At 56.2% G+C, this 25,692-nt stretch overlaps 3 protein-coding genes across 8 annotated transcripts in view; all 3 read right to left on the bottom strand.

Annotated features, from left to right (window-relative positions):
- Positions 1–190: 190 nt before the first annotated feature.
- TTC9B (tetratricopeptide repeat domain 9B) lies at positions 191–2,370 on the bottom strand. The gene is made up of 3 exons (XM_059905051.1): positions 1,932–2,370; positions 1,187–1,369; positions 191–300 (listed from the first exon to the last, which is right to left on the bottom strand). The coding sequence occupies exons 1-3, from the start codon at positions 2,368–2,370 to the stop codon at positions 191–193; spliced, it is 732 nt and encodes a 243-aa protein (XP_059761034.1).
- Positions 2,371–5,176: 2,806 nt separating this feature from the next.
- Positions 5,177–9,282, bottom strand: CCNP (cyclin P). Of its 5 annotated transcripts, none has more exons than XM_059904219.1 (7): positions 9,206–9,282; positions 8,929–9,126; positions 7,402–7,572; positions 7,168–7,323; positions 6,425–6,583; positions 6,183–6,334; positions 5,177–5,418 (listed from the first exon to the last, which is right to left on the bottom strand). In XM_059904219.1, exons 1-7 carry the CDS (start codon positions 9,209–9,211, stop codon positions 5,253–5,255), a joined length of 1,008 nt encoding a protein of 335 aa, XP_059760202.1. In that variant the 5' UTR covers positions 9,212–9,282; the 3' UTR covers positions 5,177–5,252. The 5 variants fall into 5 exon arrangements, with proteins under 5 accessions (XP_059760202.1, XP_059760206.1, XP_059760207.1 ...); XM_059904222.1 differs by having other exon boundaries at positions 5,325–5,639; XM_059904221.1 differs by lacking the exon at positions 5,177–5,418 and adding an exon at positions 5,649–5,896.
- A 5,174-nt stretch (positions 9,283–14,456) lies between these two features.
- Positions 14,457–25,692, bottom strand: part of AKT2 (AKT serine/threonine kinase 2) — a 47,842-nt gene continuing 36,606 nt past the window's right edge. Inside the window, exons 1-10 of one of the 2 annotated variants that reach the window (XM_059905339.1) lie at positions 24,040–24,589; positions 23,450–23,581; positions 21,848–21,913; positions 20,656–20,724; positions 19,729–19,851; positions 18,526–18,654; positions 18,095–18,309; positions 17,528–17,615; positions 17,315–17,417; positions 14,457–15,962 (exon numbers count right to left, since the gene is read on the bottom strand). In XM_059905339.1, the coding sequence (XP_059761322.1) occupies positions 15,778–15,962; positions 17,315–17,417; positions 17,528–17,615; positions 18,095–18,309; positions 18,526–18,654; positions 19,729–19,851; positions 20,656–20,724; positions 21,848–21,913; positions 23,450–23,581; positions 24,040–24,183 (1,254 nt within the window). In that variant the 5' untranslated portion in view covers positions 24,184–24,589 and the 3' untranslated portion in view covers positions 14,457–15,777. Of the gene's footprint in view, positions 16,195–17,314; positions 17,418–17,527; positions 17,616–18,094; positions 18,310–18,525; positions 18,655–19,728; positions 19,852–20,655; positions 20,725–21,847; positions 21,914–23,449; positions 23,582–24,039; positions 24,590–25,692 lie in introns of those variants that run through there. The other variant, XM_059905340.1, reaches the window with a different exon arrangement.

Here is a 25,692-nt window from a genome sequence, read left to right as displayed (position 1 = left end):
CTCTCTGGATCTCCGAGGTCCAGGGGTTGAAGGCCAGGCCCATGTCCCCGCCCAGGCCCCCGCAAGAATACCACACGGAGAGGTTATGGTCACCAGCGACAAGTGCTTTACCAGCAAACACATGAGTCAGGGGAAGTTACATGGTGAGGTGGGGGGCAGTGGGGGTAGGGACAGTCCCCCCGGGTTGGCCTCAGCCAGTAACACCCCGGGACGCAGCCCCAGCCCCACTGTCTTCCCGCTGGAGGCTGCAACGGTTCATCTTCAGCTGAGTCAGCTGGATGTAGCGCAGGACGTTGGTGTCTGCAGGGGAGGTGGGTAGGGCATTATCTGCGTGTCCTGGGGCAGCAGGTGACATCTGCACCACGTCGGCTCACACTTCATGGTCCCCGGCCTTCGGCGGCCCCCCACCACCACCACCACGGCTGGTAGAGCCAGAGCCCTTCTCCAAAAGCCGCAACCGAGCAAGCAGAGCAGGGCGTGTCACACGTCCACACTTCTGCATCTGCTGTGCCCTCTGCCAGGCATGCCTCTTCTCAGAGACTCCTGTCATACTTCTTACCCTCCAGTGACATCTGTAAGAATCCTGTTCTCTCCAAAGTGCTCAGCAGGAAAACGCATCGTGCCCCTGCTCCCACACCCTGTGTCAGGCACCTGCTGTGCTCCCTCTTCAGTGGCTCTTCACACAGAACTGAGTATTTTGTCTGCCGCCACCCCACCGCACACACACCCTATGACATCCCACAGGGCAAGGAACAAGCCTCCAGCTCTGCCAACCCTGCCCCTTGCCAATCTCCTGGCACTGCCAGGAAACAGGTGAATCAATAGGTGAGTGTGTGAACAGGTTAGTGAGTGAGTAGATGAATTAATTCAGGGGGAGGGGGAAATGGAGATGGGGGAGGGGGTTGTGAGTGGCCAGGGAAGTGGCTGAGTAGGTGAATAGGAAGCAGCAGGATGGGCTCGTGATGGAACAGATGAGAGGTGGTTGGGTGAATGCCAGAGGAACGATGGGTGAGTGGACACGAACGAACGGCAGGTGAGTGGATGAGGGGGTGTGCAAGGAGTAGATGGGTGGAGGCCGGACGTGAGGTAAGGGGTACAGCATTCATTGAAGCAGCTCTGCCCTGATCCTCCTGCCCTTGTTTGCTCCTCTCTAGCCCCTTTCCCTGCTCCCTCCCCGCCCCCTCACCTGTGGGTTCCCGGCTGCGGGCCTCCTGCAGGTAGCACAAAGCGCGTGCATAGTCGCCCAGGTGGTAGAAGGCAATACCGGCGCGGTAGGTCGCCTTGAAGTTGCCCTGCTGCTTCTCCAGCACCTTGAGACAGTACTCGCGCACCCGCTCGTAGTTCACCAGCTCCGACTGCAGCAGGCAGGCTGCGGGGGCACCACGACCGACACTCGCAGAGCCTGTCGACACCCCAGGCCTCACCAGACCGCGAGGAGCCTGGCCTTCAGGCTGCGGAGGACCCCTTCCCTTTCCCACGGCTGAACCCGGCCTAAGGGATTGCTCAGGCCACCGGGGGCCGCCAAGCTTCTGACCAATCAAGACAGAATCAATCTGCACCGCCGCTAGAGGGCGCGAAAAACACAGACAGGGGCTCACAGGTGCTTAGCTGGGAGGTGTCTGTAGGGGAGAGTACAAAGGGTGATCTCAGAGGTGAGGGATGGGTCCTTGAATGGCTCATGCAAGGTAGGTTTTTCTCACCTGAGGTTCGCAGGTCGCAGCCCAAAGCCCATTTCCTGCATCCCAGCTCCTCCCATTCCCTGTGGTCCCCTAGACTCCCAACCCCTCTTCCTGATCAAGTTCTGAGGTCTCCCACCACAGACCCCAGCCCTAGCCCCTTGAAGCCTCCAGCCCCCCCAAGGCTTGACTACTGCCTCTCACGTCCCACCCCTCTCACATATGCACCCTCTGCGCTCCCCGACGGCCCCGTACCAGTGAGAGAGTCGTAACATTCCACCTCCGTGCTCTCCACCAGGCGCCGCTGCTCCTCGCTGAGGTGGGCTGGCCCTTGGCTGGTGGCGGGCCCGGGGGCGGGGGCGGGGGCGGGGGCGGGGGCGGGGGCGGGCAGGCCTCCAGGGCGGGCCCCCTGCGCCGCCTTCAGTTGCAGCAGTGCCCTATGATACTTGCCGATGGCTTCCCGGAACTTCTTCTCTCGGTAGCAGCGCTGACCCTCCGCCTTAAACGCCACGGCGGCCCGCAGGCTGCTGTCGAGAGCCGCACCCAGGCCCCCCGACGGCTCTGGGGCAGGACTGGACCGAGCCGACCCATGGCGGGGGCTGGGGCCCGGCGGGGAAAGGGCGGGAGGCGGGCGCGGCGGAGGCTCTGGGGCAGCGCTGAGCATCAGCACCGGGGACAGCGCGCCGCGCTGCATTGTGGGAAACTCCTGCGGCCGCCGCTGCAGCTACCGCATCGCCCCCCCGCGGGGCTGGTCCCCATTCTTTCTCCGCCCCCGCACCTCCGGTACCCGACTCCGGCTGCCCCCTATGGGTCTAGAGAAACCCCTCAAGACTTCCCCACTCTCTCCTTCAAATCCCTTCTTCCCACTCCCCTTACCCTCCCAACCCTCCTGCTTGCTCTCCTCTCCCATGCCCAAAGCTCCTAAACCTTTCTAGAAGGAAAGAACAAGTCTGGGAGAAAGAGCAGGAAGATAACAACCTCGTGGAAGGCTGGTTTTCAGACCGCTAGGCATTTGGCATATTGGATAAGAACACAGGCTATGGACTCAAGCTGCCCAGATTCAAATACCTGCTTATTTTCTCACTAGTTGTATGACTTAGATAAATCACCTGAATTACCTGGAACTCTGTATCCTCATCAGTAACATGGGACTATGACAGCAACTTTGGAACCCATTCATTTATCTGTGCAACAAACAAATATTCACTGATATCTTTCTGTGCCCAACTTTGGGGCTGGGTGATGCAGGGACATAGCAGGGACTGAGAGAGCCTCAGATTCTACCCTCACTGGGTCCCTAGGGAAGTGGGGAGACAGACCAATGACCAGACAGTGGCAGCCCAGAGTGGGCTAGCCTGGGAAGTACAGGCAGGGGGGTCGGGGCTGGGACGCGGGAAGCACAACAGGCTCTGACGGCCCAGAGGAGGTACCCAGCATAGGCTGAGGTGGTGAGTGAAGACTTCCTGGAGGAGGGGAGAACTCGATGAACAAGAGAGATCTGCTTCTTGCCCTTATCGAGCTCACTGTCTGGGTAGGAAAACCAGTGGGAAAACAGTCAAGTGACAGCCCAGAGTGAGGATCACAATAATAAGAGTGTAGAGGGCTTCCCTGGTGGCGCAGTGGTTGAGAATCTGCCTGCTAATGCAGGGGACACGGGTTCGAGCCCTGGTCTGGGAAGATCCCACATGCCGCGGAGCGGCTGGGCCCGTGAGCCACAACTGCTGAGCCTGCGCGTCTGGAGCCTGTGCCCCGCAACGGGAGGGGCCGCGATGGTGAAAGGCCCGCGCAACGCGATGAAGAGCGGTCCCCGCACCGCGATGAAGAGTGGCCCCCACTTGCCGTAACTGGAGAAAGCCCTCGCACGAACCGAAGACCCAACACAGCCAAAAATAAATAAATAAATAAATAAAATAAAATAAAATAAAAAATAAGAGTGTAGAGAAGGAAATACATGAAAGGCTTTCGAGAGAAAAACTGAGGGTGAATGATTGTCCTTCAACACTCCTTAGCCGCTTACTCAGTGGTGGGACCTTGGCCAAGCTCCTTGGTCTTCCTCCACCTTCCTTCTGTGTAACAGGGAGGTAACAAGTGAGCTTACTTCAGAGTAGCTGTAGGAACTGAATTATATTATGCAGGTAAAGTGCAGGGCCTGGTACAGTAACGGGCAAATAACAGCCAGTGTTTCTTATCGTCCATGAGACTGTGAGATATGTGATGGTAAGTGCCTGACTCTGAGTCGGCATCCACGTATAGTCGTTGAATAAATGAGTAACTATGTATTAGCACCATTACCCCCCCACACACACACCCGAGACCCTAGCTGGAGTCTCATTCCCAAGCACCAAGCCTGCATTTCCACTGTCCCCTCCCCTTCCCACTGCACATCCTTCCCCCAGAGGTCCCATGGCAGTTCCCACCCAACAGGCCCAAACCTGAACATGACACCTTTCATCCCAACTGCAGCATCTTCTTCTATATTTTATTGTAGTTTGCTGAGTCTCTCCCTGATCCCCGATCCTCCAAACTTGAACACCTCAGTGGTGAAAACTTCCTCCTCTCTGCACCTCCAAACCCAGGCTTGGTTAAGGGTCTAACATTCCCGAGATTGGATTCCAGAACAGCATTGGTCACCTTTCTGCACCTCGGGCATGTTTTTGTTTTAATTAAAAGCTTGGAAATCCACTGATTCATAACAATTATTTTCTGAGCACCTACCAAATGGCTAGGTGCTAGGGGCTCGGTAGAAACGGGACAACTGTACCTCACAATCCTGCTAGGATGCAATGCTAGCACATTCGCAACACCTACTAAGTGCCAGACACGGTCCTAAAGCTTTAGGTTTATGTTAACTCACGTCCTCATCACACCACCAAGAGGTCGGTACTGTATTATACCTCCTGACACTGTGGCACTTCAGAGGTTAAGTAAATCAGATCGCATTTAACAAACTCTTGCTATCAAAGGCCCATACTATCACAAACTGATGACCCTCACAGGTCAGTATATGTGATGTGTTAGATTTGTGCAACCGTTAAAAATATTGAATTAGTTGCCAGCATTAGAAGAGCAGAGATATTTATGGAATCACAGATTTTCAGCTTCCTTCGTGAACAAAATCTGAAAATCTGGCAACATCAAGGTAGCTAGCATTCCTCATGACTAGGACAGGCATTCTCAGTTTCTCACAGTCGCCATTGCTCCTAGCTTCTCCCCAACCCGAAGACCGAGTTTCCTTCGCTTGCATTGCGATTTTTCTCTCAGCATCCCTATCTAACTCCCGCAAGCGTTTGCGTTAGGGATCCCCGTTTTGTCCCGCTCAGCGGCGCTTGCGGAAGCCCGCCAGTGCCCCCTGGCGGCGAAGTCCAGAAGTCTCATCGCGTCTCCCAGCAGCCATTAAGGGACTTGGTGAGAACATCCAATCAGGTGGGTGAGAGGCCCGGGAAGTGACCAATCAAAAGCGAGAGAGGGGCCAGAATTCGACCACTGAGGATAGAGAGCGCTCGGAATAAAAAACTCTTTTATTGAAGTGGGAGACAGACGCACAAAGAGAGTCTTTTTTTGCTGGGGTCTCGGGGCTCAGGGAGGCCCGGCCGGGGGGTGGCGGAGCAGGCGGGCGGCGGCGAGGCTGGTGCCCTGGCGTTGGGGCCGTGCGTACTTGAGGAAGATGGCGGCGAGGCCGGGCGCAGGGCCTCGGAGCGCGGCGCGGACCATGCACGGCTCGACCGGGCCCAGCTCCGCCCGGCTGCGGCGGAGAGACGGAGAAACAGAGATGGGGCAGGGGTAGCGGGGAGTAGGAGACGACCTGTCCTCGGAGCTTGGGGCTCGAGGCTGAGAAGACGAGCTGACTTGGGTCCCCGAGGACTTCTCAGGAGTTCTCTCGAGGTCGGACACGCGGTCCATCATCTAGAGTGACTGGAGGGCGCCGAGGAGGGGCAGACCCCCTATTCTTCCCTCAGAGCGCGGCTATGGGAGAGCCAGGACACGCGAAGAGGGAAGGACTGGGGCTGAGGATGGGCAGACAGACATCCAGCTCTACCCTAGGGCACGGGCTGAAGGAAAAGATGATTCACCCTGCCCCGCGGTGGCACGGTTAACAAGGAGATGAGGGACTCCAGCAGCTAAAGGGACACCAATTCGTGGCCAGGAAGGGAGCTAAGGGACTCGAGGCTGGCAGACCTCTCCTTCTCAACCCTGGAACGCAGTTTGAGCATCTTCTGGGCCTGAGGAGATCCTATTTTTCACCTTGGGGCAAGGTTAAGGGCCCCCACATCTGAACAAACACCCCAGTCTCTCAGACACCCCCAGAGAAAAGCAAATGGGACCCCCCAGACGAGGCAGACACCCCATTCTCTCTCGCACCCAGCAAACAAGTCTAGCCCCACCCCAGCCCCCAGCCCCCAGCCCCCACGCACACACACCTAATTGTCTCACATTCTCTGAGACAGTAAAGACGGCGACCAAGAAGGTAGGCCCTGAAGCCACAGAGACCCTCCGCCGCGGCCATACCTGTAAAGCGCCGGCTCGGGCCCGGAACCCGCCCCGTGGAGCACCCGGTGTGCCAGGCTCAGCGCTGCAGCGGCACGGCGACCCGGCTCCCATCCTGCTGCCTCGGCCTCCAGCAGAGACAGCTCCAGGAAGTAAGTGGCAAGTAGCAACACCTGCCATTGTGGCGGGGAGCAATCAAGCCACGCCCCTTCCCGCGCAGGCCACGCCCCTAGCCGCGCAGGTCACGCCCCTGCCCCGCGCACCTGTGGGCCGCTCCGGGCCAGCGCAGCAAGCAGCCCGAGGCAAAGTAGCGGGCCCGGGTGGTGCAGCCGGAAATCCAAGCGGCTCAGGATGCGGCGCTCCGCGCACAGAAGCTCGGCCCGCGAGAAGGAGCCATCGCCCAGGAGGCAGAGGGAGGCGGGCTGGGAATTGGGGGGAAAGAGGTGGAGGAATCTTGAACCCCGGCTCGTTACTCCCTGCCCTTGAGCTCCTGGGATCGGTTCAGTCCCTGTTCTGGACCTCAGTTTCCTGGTCTGTAAAATGGGGCCATTGATTTGTTGTCTGGAAATCGTGGGAAGCAGAGGCTTCAGAGTCAGATAGACTTGCGTTCCCGAGCTCAAACCCTACCATTTACTCTCTGTGTGACATGGACATCCACTGAAGCTCTCTGAGATTCAGTTTCTTCATCCATAAAACGGAGATGTTACTCCCTACCTCACCAGGCAGTTCTGATAAGGCACTGAGTTTATGCATGTTAACTACTCAAACTACTATAACTACTCAAGACTGAGTTCAAGTCCCAAATGCTTGCCTTTGGGCAAATGTCTTCCTCTCTCTGGGCCTCAGTCTCTTCCTCTGTTAAAGGGACACACTGGTAGCCTCTACCACAGACAGACATGCTGGGATTCCAAGAGTAGGTAAAGTGCTCGCTTGGCACACAGTAGGCGTTTAATCTGTGATGCGGCGAGGAAGGGCTCCACCCTCCCAAGCCCCGCCCCGGGAGTACCTCTGGAAGCACGCACTCTTCCATTTTGCACGCCACGAACAGGCAGGCCACGCCCAGCAGCTGCAGGCGGTGTAGGCGCACTCGGCCCGCGCCTAGGTAGGAATCGAGCAGGTGCACGGCCAGGTAGAGCGTGTCCCCCGCCAGGCCCAGGTACTCCTGGGGAGAGGCGCAGGTGATCACCACGGTTCTAGGATGCTACGCAGGCCCAGCCCTTTCTCCCTCCCCATTACGTACGTGAACCTGCACTAGCCAGTCCACCACTAGCGCGCGCATCTCCGGGGTCACGGCGCGGGGCAGGGCCCTCCGGGGCAGCGCGCGGCACACCTGGGGTCGGGCAGGAACGGCCTCACTCTCCTCACCTGCGCCTCGGCTTCTCTCCCGGGCTCCAGCCCTGGGTGCAGCAATCTCCTCGCACCAGTTGGATGTCATGAGTGCCACACACAAACTGGCCTCCGACGTCCCCTCCGAATATGCTCTTCCGTGTCCCCATCTAGAACCCTGGATGCCTCACTTTCCATCTCTCCAGTCTAGCCCCCATGGCCACAGGACTTCCTGAGCATCTCCTCCTGGGTTCCCAGACTCCAATCTTAGTCACCAAGCCTCAACCCATCCTCCTCAGAGCACCCAGAGGGTCTTTCTAAACTATAAATCTGACCAAGGAACTCCCCTGCTTAAAACCCTTCCTTGGCTTTCAGTACCCTTAGGAGAAAAATCCCAATTGCTCTCAGACTCTCTCAGGCCCTGCTCCAACATCACCTCTTCCCTCTCTCCCCTCACAACCCACACTCCACTACTCCAGCGTTCTTTTGGCCCTAGACTATGCCAAGCTCATTCCTACCTCAGGACCTTTGCACTTACGTACCGGCCATTCCCTCCAGCTGAAATGGTCATTCCCCACTCCTTGTATTGCTGACTTCTCGGTCATTCCAGTCTCAGCTAAAATTTCCCTGACTTTTTCTATACTTTTCCTTGCACCCCATCATCTCTATCTCATTGCTTTATTTTCTTCATAGTATTTCAGTCTGGAGATACCCTGTGTTTCCTTGAATGTTTTGTCTTTTTGCCCCACTAGACTGCTGGCACCACGAGGGCAGGGATTTCTGTTCAGATCACAGCTGTGTCTTGGTTCCTAACAGAGACCCTGACCCAGGAGAGATGCTCACAAGATGTTTGTTACATAAACACATCCCTTCGGTATTTCTTCTGGCAGTGCCTGTCTCAGACAGGTAACTGTGGACCACCGTGGCCTGTGTTTGGTTTTTGTGGCCCTTCTGAAATTATCGCCCGCATTTGTTTGTCTCCCCACAGTGAGGACAGACTATCTCATGTTGTCCATCACAGCGTCCCCAGTGCCTAGAACGTGCTCAGAAACATTTGTTAATAACTCGCTAAATAGTTGGTAAGTGAGTAAATGTGAGGGACAAGTACGAGAGGTTATGCAATACCAAAGGAGGGGCTGCAGACAGCCTGGGGAAGATGGGAAAGGGCATTCCCGGCAGTGGAAACCACACAGGTAACAGTGCGAGAAAAAAGCCAAGTTGTGGGTGGCAGTGGTGTAAAAGCTGCAAAGTCGGGTGGGAAGTGAGGTGAGAGGCTGGCGAGGTGGGAGTTAGGGAATGCTTGCTGAGTGGGCGTTGGGCAAGCGAGTCAGCTTTGGCTTCCTCTAACCCGACAGCCTCTGCTGCCCTCCAGGGATGTGGGCGGCGCCAGAGTTGCCCAAAGCCCGCTGGTCCACGAGTGTCCCGCCCCGGTCCCACTCACCATGACTTCGGCGAAGATATCCCCGGCGTACTCACGTTCTCCCTCCAGCCCCAGCGAGCTCAGAGCCTCCTCCAGCCCCGGCGGCGCGCACGGCCCAGGGGGCCTCTCCGGGCATCCTGGGGAGACCCTCCTTCCCGCGGGGACACCGTCGGGGACTGGGGTGCTCCGAGGCTTGGCATCGAGGGGGTCAGTTGGACTCTGCAAGGGAGAGGGGGTGGGGTCAGGGTCTGGAGAAAGGCCCAAGCCAGGAGGTGGGAACCTGGCTCCTGTATCTCACCAGCATCCTTCAGGCTGGAGTCAAGGGCCAAGCCGAGCTCCCGCCTCTTCCCGCTGGCGCTGAGGACCCGCGGTGGGCGCTTTAAATGCGCCTGGGCGCATGCGCACTGAGCACGCTTCACCTGGGCAGGCGCACAGGCAATGGCGAATGCTACGTGGGCTCGCTCTGCACCCTCCAAACCTTCTAGGTCAGACAGCTGGATCAAATCCTCTTCCTGCTACTTACTATATGACCAGACGCAGGCCCTCTGAGTCGCACTCTCCTCAGCTATAAAGTAAGGGTTTCAAAACTTAGCCGACAGAGTTGTCCTGAGGAATTTGTAAGATGGTTTGTTAAGTGTCCAGCACAGGGATTAATACAGTAAAAGCTCAAGGCATGAGAGCTATAAAATCACATAACAAATATTAATAGAGGGCCTCTGTCCCCTGTAGGGGGTATTCAGGGATGAGCAAACCAGCTGTGGTCGCTGCCTTTACCAAGCCCACAGCCTACTGTGGAGATGACCCGCACAAGTCACCAGCGATCGGTCTGGACTAGTGCAGCGGCCTCTTCACTGCTCTCCCTGAACCCATCCTCTACAGTCTGCTACCCACATGCAGCTGGAAATGATCCTGTGACACCTAATAAGTCAGATCACACTCTGCCTCTCTTCAGAACATTGTGGCTCCCATATCCCTCAAGTTGAAAGTCCAAGTGGCACTATATTATCTTCCCATCCCAAACACACCTTTGAGCTCATCTCCTATCCCCCTCACTCATTCCTCTCCCATCACACTGGCCTCCTGGCTCATCCTCACCCACACCAGGCACAGTCCTACCTCAGGGCCTTTACACTGGCTATTCCCTCTGCGTGGAACCTCTTCCGTCAGAGATCCTTCATTTCCTGTAAAGTGTTTACTCAGATGTTACCTTCTCCATAAAAAGTGCCATCCTAAGCATTTCCTGTTCCCATTCTTTCTATGCACTTATTCTCTTCTTAGCACTTACTGCTTTATTTATTGTCTCCCTCCTGACTAGAATGTGAACCCCATGAGGGTAGGGCTTATCTAATTTTTTGTTTGTTTTTCATTGCTGTATTCTCAGTGCCTAGAACAGGGCTTGGCACATAGTCGGTACTCAAACATTTGTTGAATGAATGAGTGAACAGGCTGTATGTAATTTTTAAATCATCTGGAAGGGCCTCTTTGAGGAGGTGATGTTGAAACTGAAACCTGTTAGAGGAGGAGCCAGAAACGCAAAGAGAGGTGAGAATATTCCAGGTGGAGTGAACAGCATGAGCAAAGGCCCTGAGGTAGGAGAGCTTGCTATTTTCAGGCATTGAGAGGTCAGTGAAGCTGGAAAAGTGAGCAGAGAAGAGTGTGAGATCCCGGACCACTGGCTTTCTGTCATACTTAAAATAAAACAAACTCCTTACCTTCAGCACAAGGTCCTTTTGGCACATTGTTACCTCTCTAAACTCATTTCCTTCTACTCTCACCATTCCTCAGTCCTTTTGAAATACTCTGTCTTCTTTATGTTTCCCAAACACATCAGACACCTGCCTGCCTCAGGACCTTTGCACTTGCTGTTCCCTTTGCCTGAACCCCTGATGAGAACCTGGATATTCATATGCTCAGAGTATCTCTACACAGTACAGGCAGACCTCAGAGACAGTGCAGGTTTGGTTCTAGACCACCCCCATAAAGCAAATATCACAATAAAGTGAGTCACACAATTTTTTTTGGTTTCCCAGTGCGTATAAAAGTTGTGTACACTATACTGTAGTCTATTAAGTGTGCAATAGTATTATGTCTAAAGAAACAATGTGCATACCTTAATTTTAAAATGCTTTATTGAAAAAAAATCACACACACACACAAAACAACAAAAGAAAAACAAAAAACACGCTAACCATCATCTGACAATACAGGGTTGCCACAAACCTTCAATTTGTAAAACATGCAGTTATCTGCCAAGTGCAATAAAGCAAAGCACAATAAAATGAGATATGCCTGTACGAAATAACTACAAAGGGAAAGTAGTAACTTTACAGAGGAGAAATCTGACAGACGCCACCTTAACCAAGGAATCCAAGTCATCACCAGGAAAAGGACAGATCACCTCATGTGCCTCCTGATAGGATGCACTGATAGGGGCATCTCATTTCGGGGAATTCCTTTCAAAAATAGCTTACATATAACCACAAGGAAACATCAGGCAACAAACTCTGATTGAGGAGCATTCTGCAAAATAACGGCCCTGTAAGCTTCAAACCAGACAACTGAATACAACGTGTGAGCCTGGACTGAATCATTAGCCAGGACTTTTCTTTCGTATTCGGGGACATTAATGTGACTATTAGTAAAATCTGATCAAGGTCCAAGAGAAAAGCATTGTATCAATATTAACTTCCTGACCTTGATAATTGGACCTTGATTATGTAAGAGAATGTTCTTGTTTTGGGACAGATACATAAATATCGGGGGGGGGGGTGGTGGTGGATAAAGTCAGTGTAGGATATCACGGAGAACCTGCGTGAAGGGTAGATGAAAATTTTTCGTACTTTTTAAAAATAAATTTTGGAGATTTATGGAAAGTTGCAGAGAGGACAGAGTTCCCACATACCCAGACCCAGTTTCCCCTATTAACACTTTAGTGTGGTCTTGTCACAATTTAATGAACCAATAGGGACATACTATTATTCAAGTCCACGCACTATTCAGATTTCCTGACTTTTTACCTAATGTCTTCTCTGTCCCAGGACCCCATTCAGGACACATTACATTTAGTCTTCATGTTTCCTAAGGCTTCTCTTGGCTGTGACAGCTTCTCAGGCTCTCCTTGTTTTGAACAACCTTGACAGTTCTGAGAACCAGTGGTCGGGTCTTGTGCAGAACATCCCTCAGCTGGACTCTTCCTGATGCGTGTTTTCTCTTTATTAGACTGAGAGTGTTTCAGAAAGACCCCAGAGGTAAAGTATCATCTAATCGCCTCCTATAGGAGGTACACATTGCCGACACGCTTCACCACTTGACGTTGACCTTGACCACCTGCCTGATGCAGCTCCACTTTCTCCACTAACAGTTGCCTTCCCCCCTTTCCATACTGTACTCTTTGGAAGCAAGTCACTTTGCAGTCCATACCAAAGGAGTGGGGGCCATGTTTCCCCTCTTTGAAGGCAGACTATTTACAGATATTATCTGGAATTCTGTAGAGATATGTCTGTTCTCACCATTTGTCATTTATATCAGCACAGACTCATTTATTTTACCCCTTGGGTAAAACCCAATACTATGCTAATTATTGTTGCTCAAATTGCTTTCAGCTGTGGCCACTGGTGGCTCTTTCCCATTGGCTCCTGTGTCCCTTCAATGCCCCGTCAGTGACGGTTTGGTTTGGTTCTAGTAGGTCCTTATTTTCGGGCACAAGATGCTCGGGTTCATCTTGTACATTTTCTGCTCCAGTCCTAGAATCACTGTGGTACTCTTTTTTAAAGTTTCAAAGTTTTCAACGAGTCTGCAATTATTTCAAAATTAAAAATATGTGAATCGCTACACTTTTGGGGAAAGCTATCTGGCATGTATTAAGATACAGCAACTCTAGAATGTAGGCCACAAAAATTTAGAAAGCACAAGCGCGATAAGATGGATTGTTACACTGTCAAAGGTTTATTACAGTACTGCTGGTAGCAGCAAACAAACTGGAAACCAACTAAATTCTTGTCGACGGGGGGCAGCTGAATCAGTTGAGGCACATCCAACCCAAGAAAGCAGAGAAAGCTCGTGAAGCAGCTGGAGGCATGACAAGTGTCCACGAGGAGTCCCCCAAATGCAGAAAAGTGGCTCAGAGAGGAGGATCTCGTTTCTACCAACGACCCAGCAAGCCTACTGATGTACATATGCCGGCAGGAGGGGGGAGGGGTAAGATGCAGCAGTACAGAGCCCAGCAGCTTGACGACCTCAGCTGGGAGGAAAGAGTTATGCAGACAGAGGGACAGCCTTTCATGGCACTGTGTAACATGGCACAGGGGTAACATGAGGACCAGAATGACCGCTCAAGGCCTGGGGGTGGTTTTGAGTTTCCTCCTCCTCCTTTCACAAAACTCGTGAAACTGTCTAAATGCACGTGACAAAAGACAGATCTATTCAAAATTTAATTTCCCCAATTGGTAAAATTTATTAAAACACTCCCCTCTAAAACTCCCTATTTGGGAAAAGTTCTCCTACCGAAATAAGAAGCACCACTACATCTACGGATACACATTCAACTGAGGGCAGCAACTGAGGAACCCGGGGGAGGCCTCCGCAGGCTGTTAAGACACCACTAACTGGCTGAGGTAGATGCGGGGCTGGACCCACACGAAGGTCTGAGTGACAGTGTGGTGGGACGAGGAACTCTAGCACCAGGCACCTCCAGGGGCTGGACAAGAGGGAAGAGTAAAAGGCTTTTCTTTTTTCATTAATTTTTATTGGAGTATAGTTGCTTTTAAAAGGCTTTTCTTTATAAGCCTCTCTGACGTTTATCATATGACCACCAGGACATACTTTTGTAACTCAATTCATAATAAAGTCCATATGAAGTTAGAAAACAAAAAATATTCCTTGAGTCTTGGTTGTAGCATCTGACTTTTCCTCTACCCCCATTTACAATCTCAAAGGCTCCGTGTGTGTAAAGGCCTACACCTTCGGGCAAAATCTGACATTAAATTCACCTGTGCCAGGGCTCCGCAAGGGCAGCCCTGGCCCTGGGGTCTGAGAGGAGTGACTCAAGCATGGTAACTCCAGGATTAAAGGGACAGGTGCCAGAGGGGTCCCAGAGCTGTGAAGGCTGTAACCCAACCCGAGGTGCTCCCAGCCGACTGCCACCACACATCCCACTGATCCGCCAAGGGTTGTGTGTCAGAATTGGGGGCCATAGGTAAGATGGGGCGAGCAGGCAGTGCCCCCTTCCAGGGCTCAAGGGCCACAGGAAATGAGTCCTCTCCCTCCCACGCCCACTCTAGGGCCCAGTGACACCTCGCACCCCTTCCACCCCCATCTCTCCACCCCACCTCTTTCTGCCTAAGCAGCTTCCGAGGGACTGCAATGGTCTCTGTCCACTGTACCCCCCGCCCTGGCGCCTTCCCCCAACTCTTCGGCAGCTTCCCCCCCAGCGGTCCCCACCCTCCACCCTGAGCTTGAGCACACCTCACCCCCTCCTCGTGGCTCAACAGGCCCCGTGACCAGAAGGACGGGAGCAGGAGGCAGCTGATGCCCGGGGCCAGACTCTGGAAGCAAGGAAAGGCCCAGGGTGGTGGACCCCAGGCTGAAATGAGTGTCTTTATTGCTTGTACCGTACAAACACGAGGGATGGGGACAGGCCGGTGGGGAGGAGGGAGAACTGTCAGGTGAACGACAAACACACACAGACAGGAAAAGTCAGAACCCACCCACCCAAACCAACCCCCCCACCCCGCCCCAGAATGTCTGTGACCTACCTACAGAAGGTGGGCTGGGGTGATCAAAACCACAGAAACTAAATCCCAAACCCCAGAGATGCTGGGGGGAACAGGGCAGGGGGGACAGGGCAACAAGTGGACCTCAGGTGTGGATCCCCTGCTAGGCTAGCACCCCCTCCCCCTCGGGTTGAAGTGCCTGAGCCAGGGGCGGGGCCCGAGCCCACACACACCACGCACACTCGAGGCCGGACTCGCTTGCCCTCGCACACACATACCCAACACACGTGCACACACACACACCCCACGTGCATCTGCATCCCAGATGCACAGGCACGCCCGCAGACACACACAGCCTGAGGCACGCACGTTGAGTGCCCAGAGCACTGACACGTTCACCTTAAGGCTGCAGAACGTGGGGCCCGGAGAGCGGGAAGGAGTGAGGTGGCCTGGAGCCTCCCTTCGCAGAGGCCCCTACCTCCGTTCGTACCAGACACCCAGCCCCACCCCCTCTTCGACCCAAGTCCACCGGGCCCAATACTGTCTCGGTGCGAGATGTGTAACAGCCGAGGCTGGCGCCCCTCCGCCCCAGGCAGAGAGAAGGGGGACATCCCGGCCCCCATCCTCAGAAGGGGCTGGGGCCAGGCCCGGGCTCCAGCAGGAGGTAAGGCCGGCTGAAGGAAGCCCTGGTAAGGCACGGGGCTGTTGGGTGGGGAAGCCAGCCCCCAAATGCTCCTCCTGCCTCATCCCCAGGGTCAGGAGAGCAGCTTAGGGGATGGGGGAAGACAGGGCCAGGAGGCAGCGCCCATCCCCTGGGCCCCCTCCCGGTTCCCCACAGGGTAGAGCAGGCCCCCTCCCCACGAGGGAGCCCTGAACCCCCAGTCCTGCATGCGGCTTCCAAAGGCCCTCGCCTACTCCCGCACCCCCGACCCCTGGACATTATTGCTTTTCCGCCCCCATGGGAGAAGGGGGCTGGATTGCCCCACGCCAGGCCACTCCGAGCCTAACGACAGGGCAAGGAAGGCAGCACCAGGGCGCTGTCCACCGGGCGGCCCACCAGAAGGCAGCCTCTGACAGAAGCAGCAACCCAGAGGCAGGGCTGCCTGTGGGCGCCCCAGCCAGAAATTCAGGTAGGCCCCACGGCTCCATGCTTCGCCCCTCACTGGGGCTTTATGTTGATTAAAAACCGGCATCTCTCCAACTGCCCAAAGGCCTGGTCCTGGGGCAGGCAGTGGAGAGTCTCCCAAATCCTGGCCTGGGCACAAAGGTGAGGGCAGGACAGGATCCTGTAGGCAGGGCCACTAGGACCGCTGAGGTGAGTTTGGCAGAGGGCTGAAGAAAAAACTGGAAATGGGGGTCAGGAGGTGAGGGATGGGGACACAAACAAAAAAGGCAAAATAAAAAGTTTTAAAAAAAGCCCCCCGGTGGCGATGGCAGCCGCGCGTGCGTCCCGTGGTGGCAGCGGCGGCGGCGGCGGGCAGCGCTGCTCGCTCCGCTCACTCTCGGATGCTGGCCGAATAGGAGAACTGGGGGAAGTGGGTCCGCTGGTCCAGTTCGAGTGAGCCCAGGCTGTCATCTGCGGGGTCGGTGGAGGTGGATTGGGGAGAACCGGCCTGCAGAGGGCCCGGGCACCCCACCCAGCCCCAGGAAGGGCTGCAGCCAGACCACAGTGCAAGCCCCAGCTGGCGCGCTGTCCCCGAGAACGAGAACGGGGACCACCGGACCGAGGCTCAGGGGCTTCCTCGCAGACCCAGCCTCTCGGCCACAGCTCCACCCCAGGCCAGAGCCCTGGCCCACGGGCCCCACAGCCTGCTCACTCAGCCTCCCAAGCTCCCCCCAGCTCCTCTGCCCCAGGCCACACTGGGGTCCAGCCCAGACCTCTGTGGCCCAGCCCCTGCCCTGGGCGCCACTCCTACCCCCAACAATCCTCCCCTCCACATGCAGCCGAGGAGGGGGTACTTGCTAAAGCCCTGATGCAACCCTTCCCTCCTCTGCCCAAGACCCTTCCATGGCTCCCCGTGCAACACGTCCGTACTCCTCCAGTGACCCCCAAGATCCTCCTGCTCTGGCCCTGATGCCCTCGCCCTTCCCCCATCTATTCTGACCTCTGCAGTGCTCCCATTTCTGGGAGTCCCACATGCCACTCCTTCTGCCAAGAGCGAGTCTCAGCTGCCATGTCTCTTTCTCCAGGAAGCCCTGACTCACAGGCCAAGTCAGCCATTTCCTCTGAGCTTCTCCAGACCCCGTACTTCTAATACCACAGGCCTGATCACTGTGGGCTGTCAGCCCACCTGGACTCTGAGCTCCCTGAGGGCAGGGCCCAGGGCTGTCTCGTCACTGCTGTGTCTCCAGCACTGGGCAGGTGACAGTAAGAACTCAAACAGCTACAGGATCACCGAACCCATCCAGCCCCAAAGACCTGAGCAACTTGGGAGACAACTGTGGGCACTGATGACTCCTCAAGCGTCTCCTGCCCAGACCTCTCCCCCAAGTGCTGCGGCCAATGGCTCCTGGTGACCCTCACCAGGTCCACCGGTGGGCCAACGGCGAAAGCCCTGGCGAACATACTGCAGGGTAAAATGCCCAGGCACGGAGGGGGACCTGTGAGCTTCCTCCTGGAGAACTGGGCCAAGAGCAGACCCCACCCCTCCACCGCCCAGCCAGGCCCGCGGGGAGAGGGGGCCTCAGACACTCACAGCGGTCCGGGGGTGTGATTGTGATGGACTGGGCGGTGAACTCGTCGTCAAAGTACCTTGTGTCAACCTCAGATGTGACCTGAGGTTTGAAGGGTGGCAGGAGCTGTGGAGGAGATGAGTCCAGGCTCAGGTGCCTGAGAAGCGGAGGCCTCAGCCAAGGTCGCCCGGGAGCGGCCGGGCTTCTGCGGGCAGCAGGCAGGCAGTGGTGCTCACCTTCTTCTGCACCACGTCCTGCCAGTTGATACTGAGGAAGAACCTGTGCTCCATGACCTCCTTGGCATCACTGGGCCCCCCGCCGAGCCTGGGCAGAGACGGCCATCAGCACCCGCCTCCCGGGGCAGCCGGGGCCGGGGAGACGGGCTGTCGGTGCAGGCCTGGACCTGCAGGCCCTGAACGACCTTTAATGATTCTGTCCCGCCACAGACCGCCACCTCACAGAGGAGGAATCCGAGGCTCAGGAGGGAGCTCCTGTGCCCAGGGTCACATCCTGCGAGCTGAGAGGGTGGGCTTGGCAGACGGCCGCTTCACATCCTGGCTCTGCCACCCTAGGCTGGGTACAGGGCCACCCTGTTCCTCAGTGTCCCCATGAAACAAGGCAGGGAGGCCAGAGGGCTAAGGACAGGCCTAGCCAAGGGAGCGCTCCCTAAGTGCCAGCTGTGGGGACGATCCACACACACCAAGCACCCCACGGGCGAGGCACCTGTGGACGCTGCCCCCTCCAGGCCGAGGGACGTGGCAGCAGGTGACACTGGGCTGGGCGGGGCAGACGCCAGCCCTCACCTCTGCTTGGGGTCCTTCTTAAGCAGCCCAGCAAGCAGGGACTTGGCCTCCGGGCTGAGCGTGCGCGGGAAGCGGATCTCCTCCATGAGGATGAGCTCGAAGAGGCGCTCGTGGTCCTGGTTGTAGAAGGGCAGGCGGCCGCACATCATCTCGTACGTGACCACGCCCAGCCCCCACCAGTCCACCGCCCGGCCGTAGTCGTTGTCCTCCAGCACCTGCGCGGGGAGGCGCAGTGAGGGGCCCGGCCCACGCCCCCGGGGCCGAGGCGCTGGGAGGGGCCCGAGGGGGACACGGCCCTGCCCGGGGCTGGGAGGGCCACCGAAGGAAATGGCGCCCTGCCCTCAGAGGGCCTGGGCGGGGGAAGCACACAGGGCTGAGGGCCCCCTCCTCCCTCGGCCTCACACGCCCCTGGGCCCTCCGGCCCCAGACACCTCGGGCGCCAGGTATTCAGGGGTCCCACAGAAGGTTTTCATGGTGGCCCCGTCACTGATGCCCTCTTTGCACAGGCCGAAGTCAGTGATCTTGATGTGGCCGTCTTTGTCCAGCATGAGGTTTTCCAGCTGTAGGAAAAGCCAATGTGTCAGGGACACAACGTATCTCAGAGTTTCCTGCCACCCCTGAAACTCCACACACCCCTGCCCTTCCCTGGAGGAGGCTGTGGCCTGGGGTAGTGGCAGCTGTGCCAGGGGCTCCAGGGGGGACCAGAGGTCACACCCCAGCACAAGGTTAGGCCCTCCGAGGCTCAGGGGGAGGCCAGACCCGGCACCTCCCCAGCGCCCCCTGCCCCCAGGGAGCTGGTAAACAGCAGGGCAGGGCGAGACAGGAGCCAGGTCCTGCCCAAACCGCTTCCCCTGCTGCGGGCTGCGGCTGTCACACTTTGGACGTAAGGAACATTATCTTTCTTTCTCCTCTTTTTTCCTAAACTTAACACAAATGGGCACTTTAGAGGGCCTCTGCGTAACCTCCACCAGGTCAATAAAGACCACCCCCTCAGAAGCCCCCACGTGCCCCTTCCCTGTTATTACCCACCACCTCCTCCAACACAGAAAGAGCTTTACTTCTCTGCTTTTTAAACATTTTTTCCACCTATATACACACTGTAAACGATACAGATTCACCTCATCTGTCTGGCTTTGCCCTCAGCCTCAGCCCGTGAGACCCGCCCAGGCTATCATGTGTGGCTGTAGTTTGTCCCCTTGAACTGCCGTGCAGAGTTCCATGGATACACCTCCATGTGTTTTACCCACTTTCCGACAACGGACACTCGGGTTGCTTCCAGTTGGGGGTCAGTGTACACAGTGCTGCTAGGAGCGTGTGCGTCCACGTTGAGATGGACACAGGCACCTGTTCCCGCGCATGCTCCTAGGGCAGGATGACTGTCTCACAGGGGACACGTGTGTCTGGCGTTGGTGGGCTCGGCTGGGCCACCTTCTAAAGCGCTTGGACCAACCGACACCCTCTGGCCGCACAGCAGGAAGCCTGGAAGGGCCCCACGCAGGGCCACCTGCTGTGGAACCACCACCTTGGGCCTGGGTGGGAGGCTCAGCTCCGAGAAGAACAAGACAGACAGACCCTCCATGGAGGGGGACGCTCAGCAGACGGGCAGAAGGCCGGTGCGCGGCCTGCGCGCTCACCTTGATGTCCCGGTACACCACATCCCGCGAGTGCAGGTACTCCAGGGCTGACACGATCTCCGCGCCATAGAAGCGGGCCCGCTCCTCCGTGAAGACGCGTTCCCGGGACAGGTGGAAGAACAGCTGCCAGCAGAGGAGGCAGGGGAGGTGAGACCCCGGCCCAGGGGCGGGGAGGAGGGGACCGTGTGCGGCCCCGGCACCCAGCCCAGTGACGAGGTGACGCCTGCCCCACGAACCGGCGAGTGATGGCAAGAAAGCCCAAGTGAGGGGTGGTGAGTAGAGAAGAACTCACGTGAGCCAAAAAAAAAAAAAAAAAAAAGAAAAGAAAAGAGAAAGAAAAAAAGAGCAAGGGATAAAGAGCGAAGGATAGACACCAGGCGCTGAGTGGAGTGAGGCGGGAGGCAGGAGGGGGGAGGCGAACGAGGAGCGACAGCCAGGAAGCAGAGGACCACGACTCAGGAGCAAGTGACAAGCTGTGAGACCAAGTGGGAGAGGTGAAGCCAGTGAGCGACCCCTGCGTGGAGAGAGAAGGGTGTGAGGGACGAGCAGCGGGTGACGGGTGAGCGACGGCAAGTGGCTGAGGGCTCTCATCAGGAGACCACGCTGACAGCAGAAGAGTGGGGGTCCTGACCCACAGACGCTATCTCTGTGGCCTTTAAGAACGTCCTTGTAGCGCTGTTGGCCAACCACCCACACAGCCCTCTGCACAGCTTTCTGGACCTCAGTTTGCATCCTGCCTACCAACTCACTAGCTGTGGGAACTTGGACAAGTCACTTAACTGCTCTGAGCCTGTTTCCCCTCCTGCACGACAGAAATGGTGATGCCTGCCTCAAGGGGAGGGGGGCGGATGGAACAAGATGACACCCACTAAGTCTCCCTCTGCCCCCCACACCCAGAAAGGCAGCCTGGGGGCAGCCGCAGCTCACCTCGCCACCATTGGCATACTCCATCACGAAGCACAGGCGGTCGTGGGTCTGGAAGGCGTACTTCAGCGCCTGTGGGGAAGGAAGGCGGGATAGGAAGTGGGAAGAAGGAGGGCTCTCCGCTCGGCCCTGGGAGGCAGGGGCGCTGCTGATTCTGCACATACACCCCCCACCCTGGCTCAGGCCGTGGGAATCAGGCGGCCAGGGTTCAGATCTCAGCTTCACCTTTTGTGGCGTATGAGTGAGCTCATGCCCTGACAGTAGGGAAAGGGTTACTGTGCTCAACGATCCTGTCTTCTGCCTTCAACTAGGCCTCCAAGAGGCACAGCCAGGGGAGAAACTATGTTCTGAGCAACCAGAGCTGTTTCACATCTCTCCTCCTCCCATGTTACAGTCAAATGGGTTAAACCTACACACACACACACACACACACACACACATACACACGAGGTTTGCTGGCTGGGAGTTGGCAATGGCTTGGGAGCCAACCCCCAAAACAGGCTGGAAAAGCGATCTGCCGACAAACAAGTAGTTCTCAAACTGCGTTCTAAGGAGCGCTACAGAGAGTTCCTAAGAGGACCCTTAGGTGACCCCCTGCTCACAACAACTCTACTGCTCCCTGTCTTCTACACTGAAGAACCTCGTAAGATTTCATTTGAACAAGTGCTTTGGCTCAGTAGGACACCTGGCCAGCAAGTGAGCTAGAGAAACAACCTGTAAGCCATCTTCAACCTGGTCCATTCAACTGATGGCTGCTGGCCTTGATGGAGACTGTAGCCAAAGAGGTGTCTGCTCAGCCTAAGTTGATAGGCAGCACAATAATAATACATCTGCTCCTAGGATTACCTCTTAAAACATAAAAAAATAACGTTCCCACTCCGACCAGCTGGACAAAGCGCCTCTAACCCATAAAGACAGCAGCCATGCTCTCCTGGGGCCATCTTATAACCTGGTATCATCAATCGGCTGAGGTGTTGACATGAAGGCACCATCTGTGAAGAAGCTGCCACCCCTGGTGTCTTGGTTCAGGCTACCCAGAGAGCCCACAACACCGTGCCCCAGCCATCTGGCCAACACCAAGTCTGTTCTTCACAGTGGCAGGGGTCAGGCTCTTTCCCTGGGCTCTGTCCTAGGGGGCCAGCCCGGAGGCCCCACAGGCAGGCGAGGCCCTGCCTGGGACAAGAGTGCTACTCACAGTGAGGAACGGGTGCCTGGTGTTCTGGAGGACCCGGCTCTCGGTGACCGTGTGGGCGACTTCATCCTGCAGACAAGAGGCTGGGTGAGGGGCTGGAGGGCACCACCACGTCGGCCACACCCCCCCCGCCCCACTTGAGAGATGGGGGAGCAACATCTTGGTGATATCCAGTTCCATTCCTAGTCAATACACAGACAGAACGGCAGGAGCAGAATGCTTCCATTCACAAGCCCTGATGAAACACCAGGCCCAGGCAAGCACACTCCGTGGCTCGCTCTCAGAACCATAAGGCGAGAAGCTGACGGTTACTTCACAAGGGAGGATCCGGCTATCACCACCTGAACCCACGGTCAATTCTGACATCCTTGGTGGGGGGGCGAGCAGACATTTTGAGACCCCTAAGGTGATGCCACAGGCCACGGCAATCACCACCTATAAACGTTCCTGAAGGACCTGGATCTAATCAGGACTCTAGGCTGTAAGCAGCGGTTCTCCATGTGTGGTCCCCACGCTGGCAGCATCAGCGTCGCCTGGGAACTTGGAAAAATGCAAATTATCGGGCCCCCTCCTCGGACCCATGAATCAGAAACTCAGGGGGCGGGCCCAGCACAGCATCACAGGCCCCCCGCTCCCAGGACTCTAACATGGGCTTGAGTTTGGTATCTGAGTGCACGGCAGTAGCCCAGGGAGCTGCAGTGCCCAGACACTGGCTCTCCACGGGGCGAGTCTGTCTCCAGGGGATAATGTAATAACATCGGCAGTAATGTCAAGGAACATTTTTGACTGTCACAACTCGGGGTGGAGGGGTGCCCTGGTAGAGGCCAGGGGTGCTGCTACATGTCCCACAGTGCACAAGACTGCCCCACAGCAGAGAATGGTCTGGTCCAAATGTCAGTGCTGAGGCTGAGAAAGCCTGCCGTGGACCGATGACACCAGGGATTGTTAATTCTGTTGGATATGATCACAGTACCATGATTATAGTCTTTAAAATCATCATCTGTTAAAAATACACATCTAAGTAGGTATGGCTGAAAACCTGTGATGTCTAGGACATGCCTTAAAGTACTCCAGAACAAACAACGAGCAGTGCAAAGGTAATAAAACAAGACTGGCCAAATGTTAATGTTGAAGCTGATGACTGCTAAATGGGAGTCCATTATATTTATTTTTCTTTAAAAAATTTTATGTATGTTAGGAATTTCCTATTTTAAAAACTTTAAATAAGGAAAAAAAGGAATAGAACTCCATTCCTGGCCCAGCCTCCTCCTGAGACACCCTGAGCCAAGCCCCACCCTTGTGGCCTCCCCACAGGCCCTCTGCCGCCACAGGGGCTTCCTTCAGGCCTGACAGCACCTGCTGGGTGAGGACCCAGCCACACTTCCCGGTGCCCAGAGGGTGGGGGACTCAGCAGGCAGGGCCCCACTCTCTGGGCCTCAGGCTCCCCTTCTCGGGGGACTCACAGGACTGAGCAATGGGTCTGGGTTGGGGGACACAGCAGCAGACCCGGGAAGCGTCCCGCCCAGCGCGTGCTCCTGACCACCGTCGGGCTCCGAACTGTGTCCCCCACAGCGGCCAGCCCGCAGCAGCCCTGGGAGGGCCCACCTTAGCGATGATAACCTCCTTCCGCAGGATCTTCATGGCGTAGTAGCGGCCGCTGGCCTTCTCCCGCACCAGGATGACTTTGCCAAAGGTGCCCTTGCCCAGGAGCTTGAGATAGTCGAAGTCATTCATGGTCTGCCCGGGATGGGGAGAGAGTCGGACAGTCAGTGCTTGGCACGTGGCCCATGGGAAGAAATTTTAACAAAGAAAAGGGAAAAAATCAAAGGACACTGTTGCCAAAATGCTCAGGCAGGAGCAGGAAGGGAGGCTCCGGGCAGCAACTGTTTGTTCTGAAGTGGCCTTCAGACCAAGGCTCTCCCACCATTCGGCTGAGCCTAGGGTTCTGATGTGGGGGCAGACGGGTCTTCACGACCCCCCGGGATAAGGCTGCCCCTCACCCTGTGGGCCCAGAGCAGCACCGGGGCATCTACAACCTGAAATCACCCAGTCTACAGGGCAGTCAGGAAGTGTCCTGGCTGGGCCCGTGCGCTCGGTATGGAAATCAAGGGCGGCAGGGCCAGGCTTGAGAGGGAGAGGGGTGCTCACTGACGGGCAGGCCCCAATCGCTGGCCACCTGCCTTCCCAGCACTTACCACCTTGGCCCGCGCCTTGCTAACTGCCACTTCCATCTCCTCGGCTGCAGAGGGGTCGCTGGGGGAGCCACACTTGTAGTCCATGGGATCCTCCCCCGGGCCCCGCTGCTTGAGGCTGTTGGCGACCATCTGGATGGCCTGCATCCACTCCTCCCTGTGTGGGGACACATCCCGGGAGCTGAGAGTCCTGGGGCGCCTGTGCCTCGGGGCAGGGAAGGCCGAGCCCCACGCCCCACGACCGACGAGCAAATGCCCAAGCACCTTCGGGCATTTTGTTGAGATGTGTCTGGCCTAGTGGAGCTGGGGGGGACCAGACTGAAATCTGACAGACCCTCTGGCTGTGGTGGGCGGGACAGGGCAACAGCAGAACAAGGACAGAGACCATCTGTGTCCCAGAAGGGGCCGGACCTGAGGGCCACCTGAAGTCCGGCAGCAATTACGTGACTAGAGGGGAGACGGCCTTTCTTCACAGCCCCTTGAAAATAAGCCGCCACCCTGAACCTTGAACGAGAGAGAGACAGTGCTCCTCTGAGTCCCTGAGAACGAATGACAAGCTCATGTGCACAAGTGACCAGTGTTTTGCAAAAGAGAATCAAGGGCAGGAGGAGGCATTCATTAGCCAAAAGAGCTGGAGATCTTCAGGCAAGAGCTGACCGACATGACCCCCTGGAGGTGGCCGTCTGCTGGGAGGACAGGTCAGGGACCTCCTGGTGGGGCAGGGACGGGGGGGAAGGCGGTGGACACGGAAGCAGGTCCCAGCAGAAGGCAGACGGGTTTAAGAACAATACGCTACTTCTGTCACTCATGATCTAGAACTTGCTGGGAAAGAATTTTGATACTTGCAAAAGTTCTTTCTGTAGAGAGGGAAAATGCATCTAGGAGAAATAAGTAAAAAAGACCACACACCAAAAAGAAAACAATATGAAGCTGCTGAACGATACTAAATTGTCCACGCCTCCCCATTATTTTGGACCCACCACACAATTGTAGGTGGCTGAGCCCATTTATTTGTTGAACCCCCTATGGATTTTGCTTATGTCTATAAAAGCCACGTGCACAGTTCTGGCTGAGCTCCGTGCCTCGCTGAGCAAAGCAGCAACCAAGCTGATGGGTCCCAGTTCACACCTAGAAGCTCCGCCTGTCCAAGTGGCGTCACTCACGTGAGATCACGCTTCCTAAGACAGATGCATGTGTACCACGAGCACAAGTATCAGGTGCTGGCACACCAGCCCTCCCCAAGCCTGAGCAGAATCTGCGGGCCCCACAAGCCACATATGTCCACACCCCCGCACGAGGCCAGGGATTTGGTCTGTTCATACATGGTGTGAGCCAGCACCCCGGCGGGTACTCAGTAAGTATCTGGGGAATGACTGGCAACCCAAACCCCGAGCGGCCCCAAGCCCAGCGCACACCCAGGCACAGCAGCGCGAGCCTCTTCCCTCCTTGACCCACTGCCTCAGGTTGGCATTTCTCAACGCGTTTTACCCATGCCCTCTTTGGAACAAGTAACAGTACAAATCCCTATCCCTATGTTAATATTCCTGTTTTTTAAAAAAATAGGGGTAGGAGGAGCATATCCCGTGGCTTTATCCGATCATAACTGTCCTCTTAGAAATTTTAAAATGTTGACTTTGGGTATATGACCGTGGACGG

This window comes from Balaenoptera ricei, chromosome 19 (genome assembly GCF_028023285.1).
Source record: "Balaenoptera ricei isolate mBalRic1 chromosome 19, mBalRic1.hap2, whole genome shotgun sequence".
Classification (NCBI taxonomy): Eukaryota; Metazoa; Chordata; class Mammalia; order Artiodactyla; family Balaenopteridae; genus Balaenoptera; species Balaenoptera ricei.
Note: the sequence above shows the minus strand (reverse complement) of the source record. Positions and strands in the feature narration are given on the sequence as shown.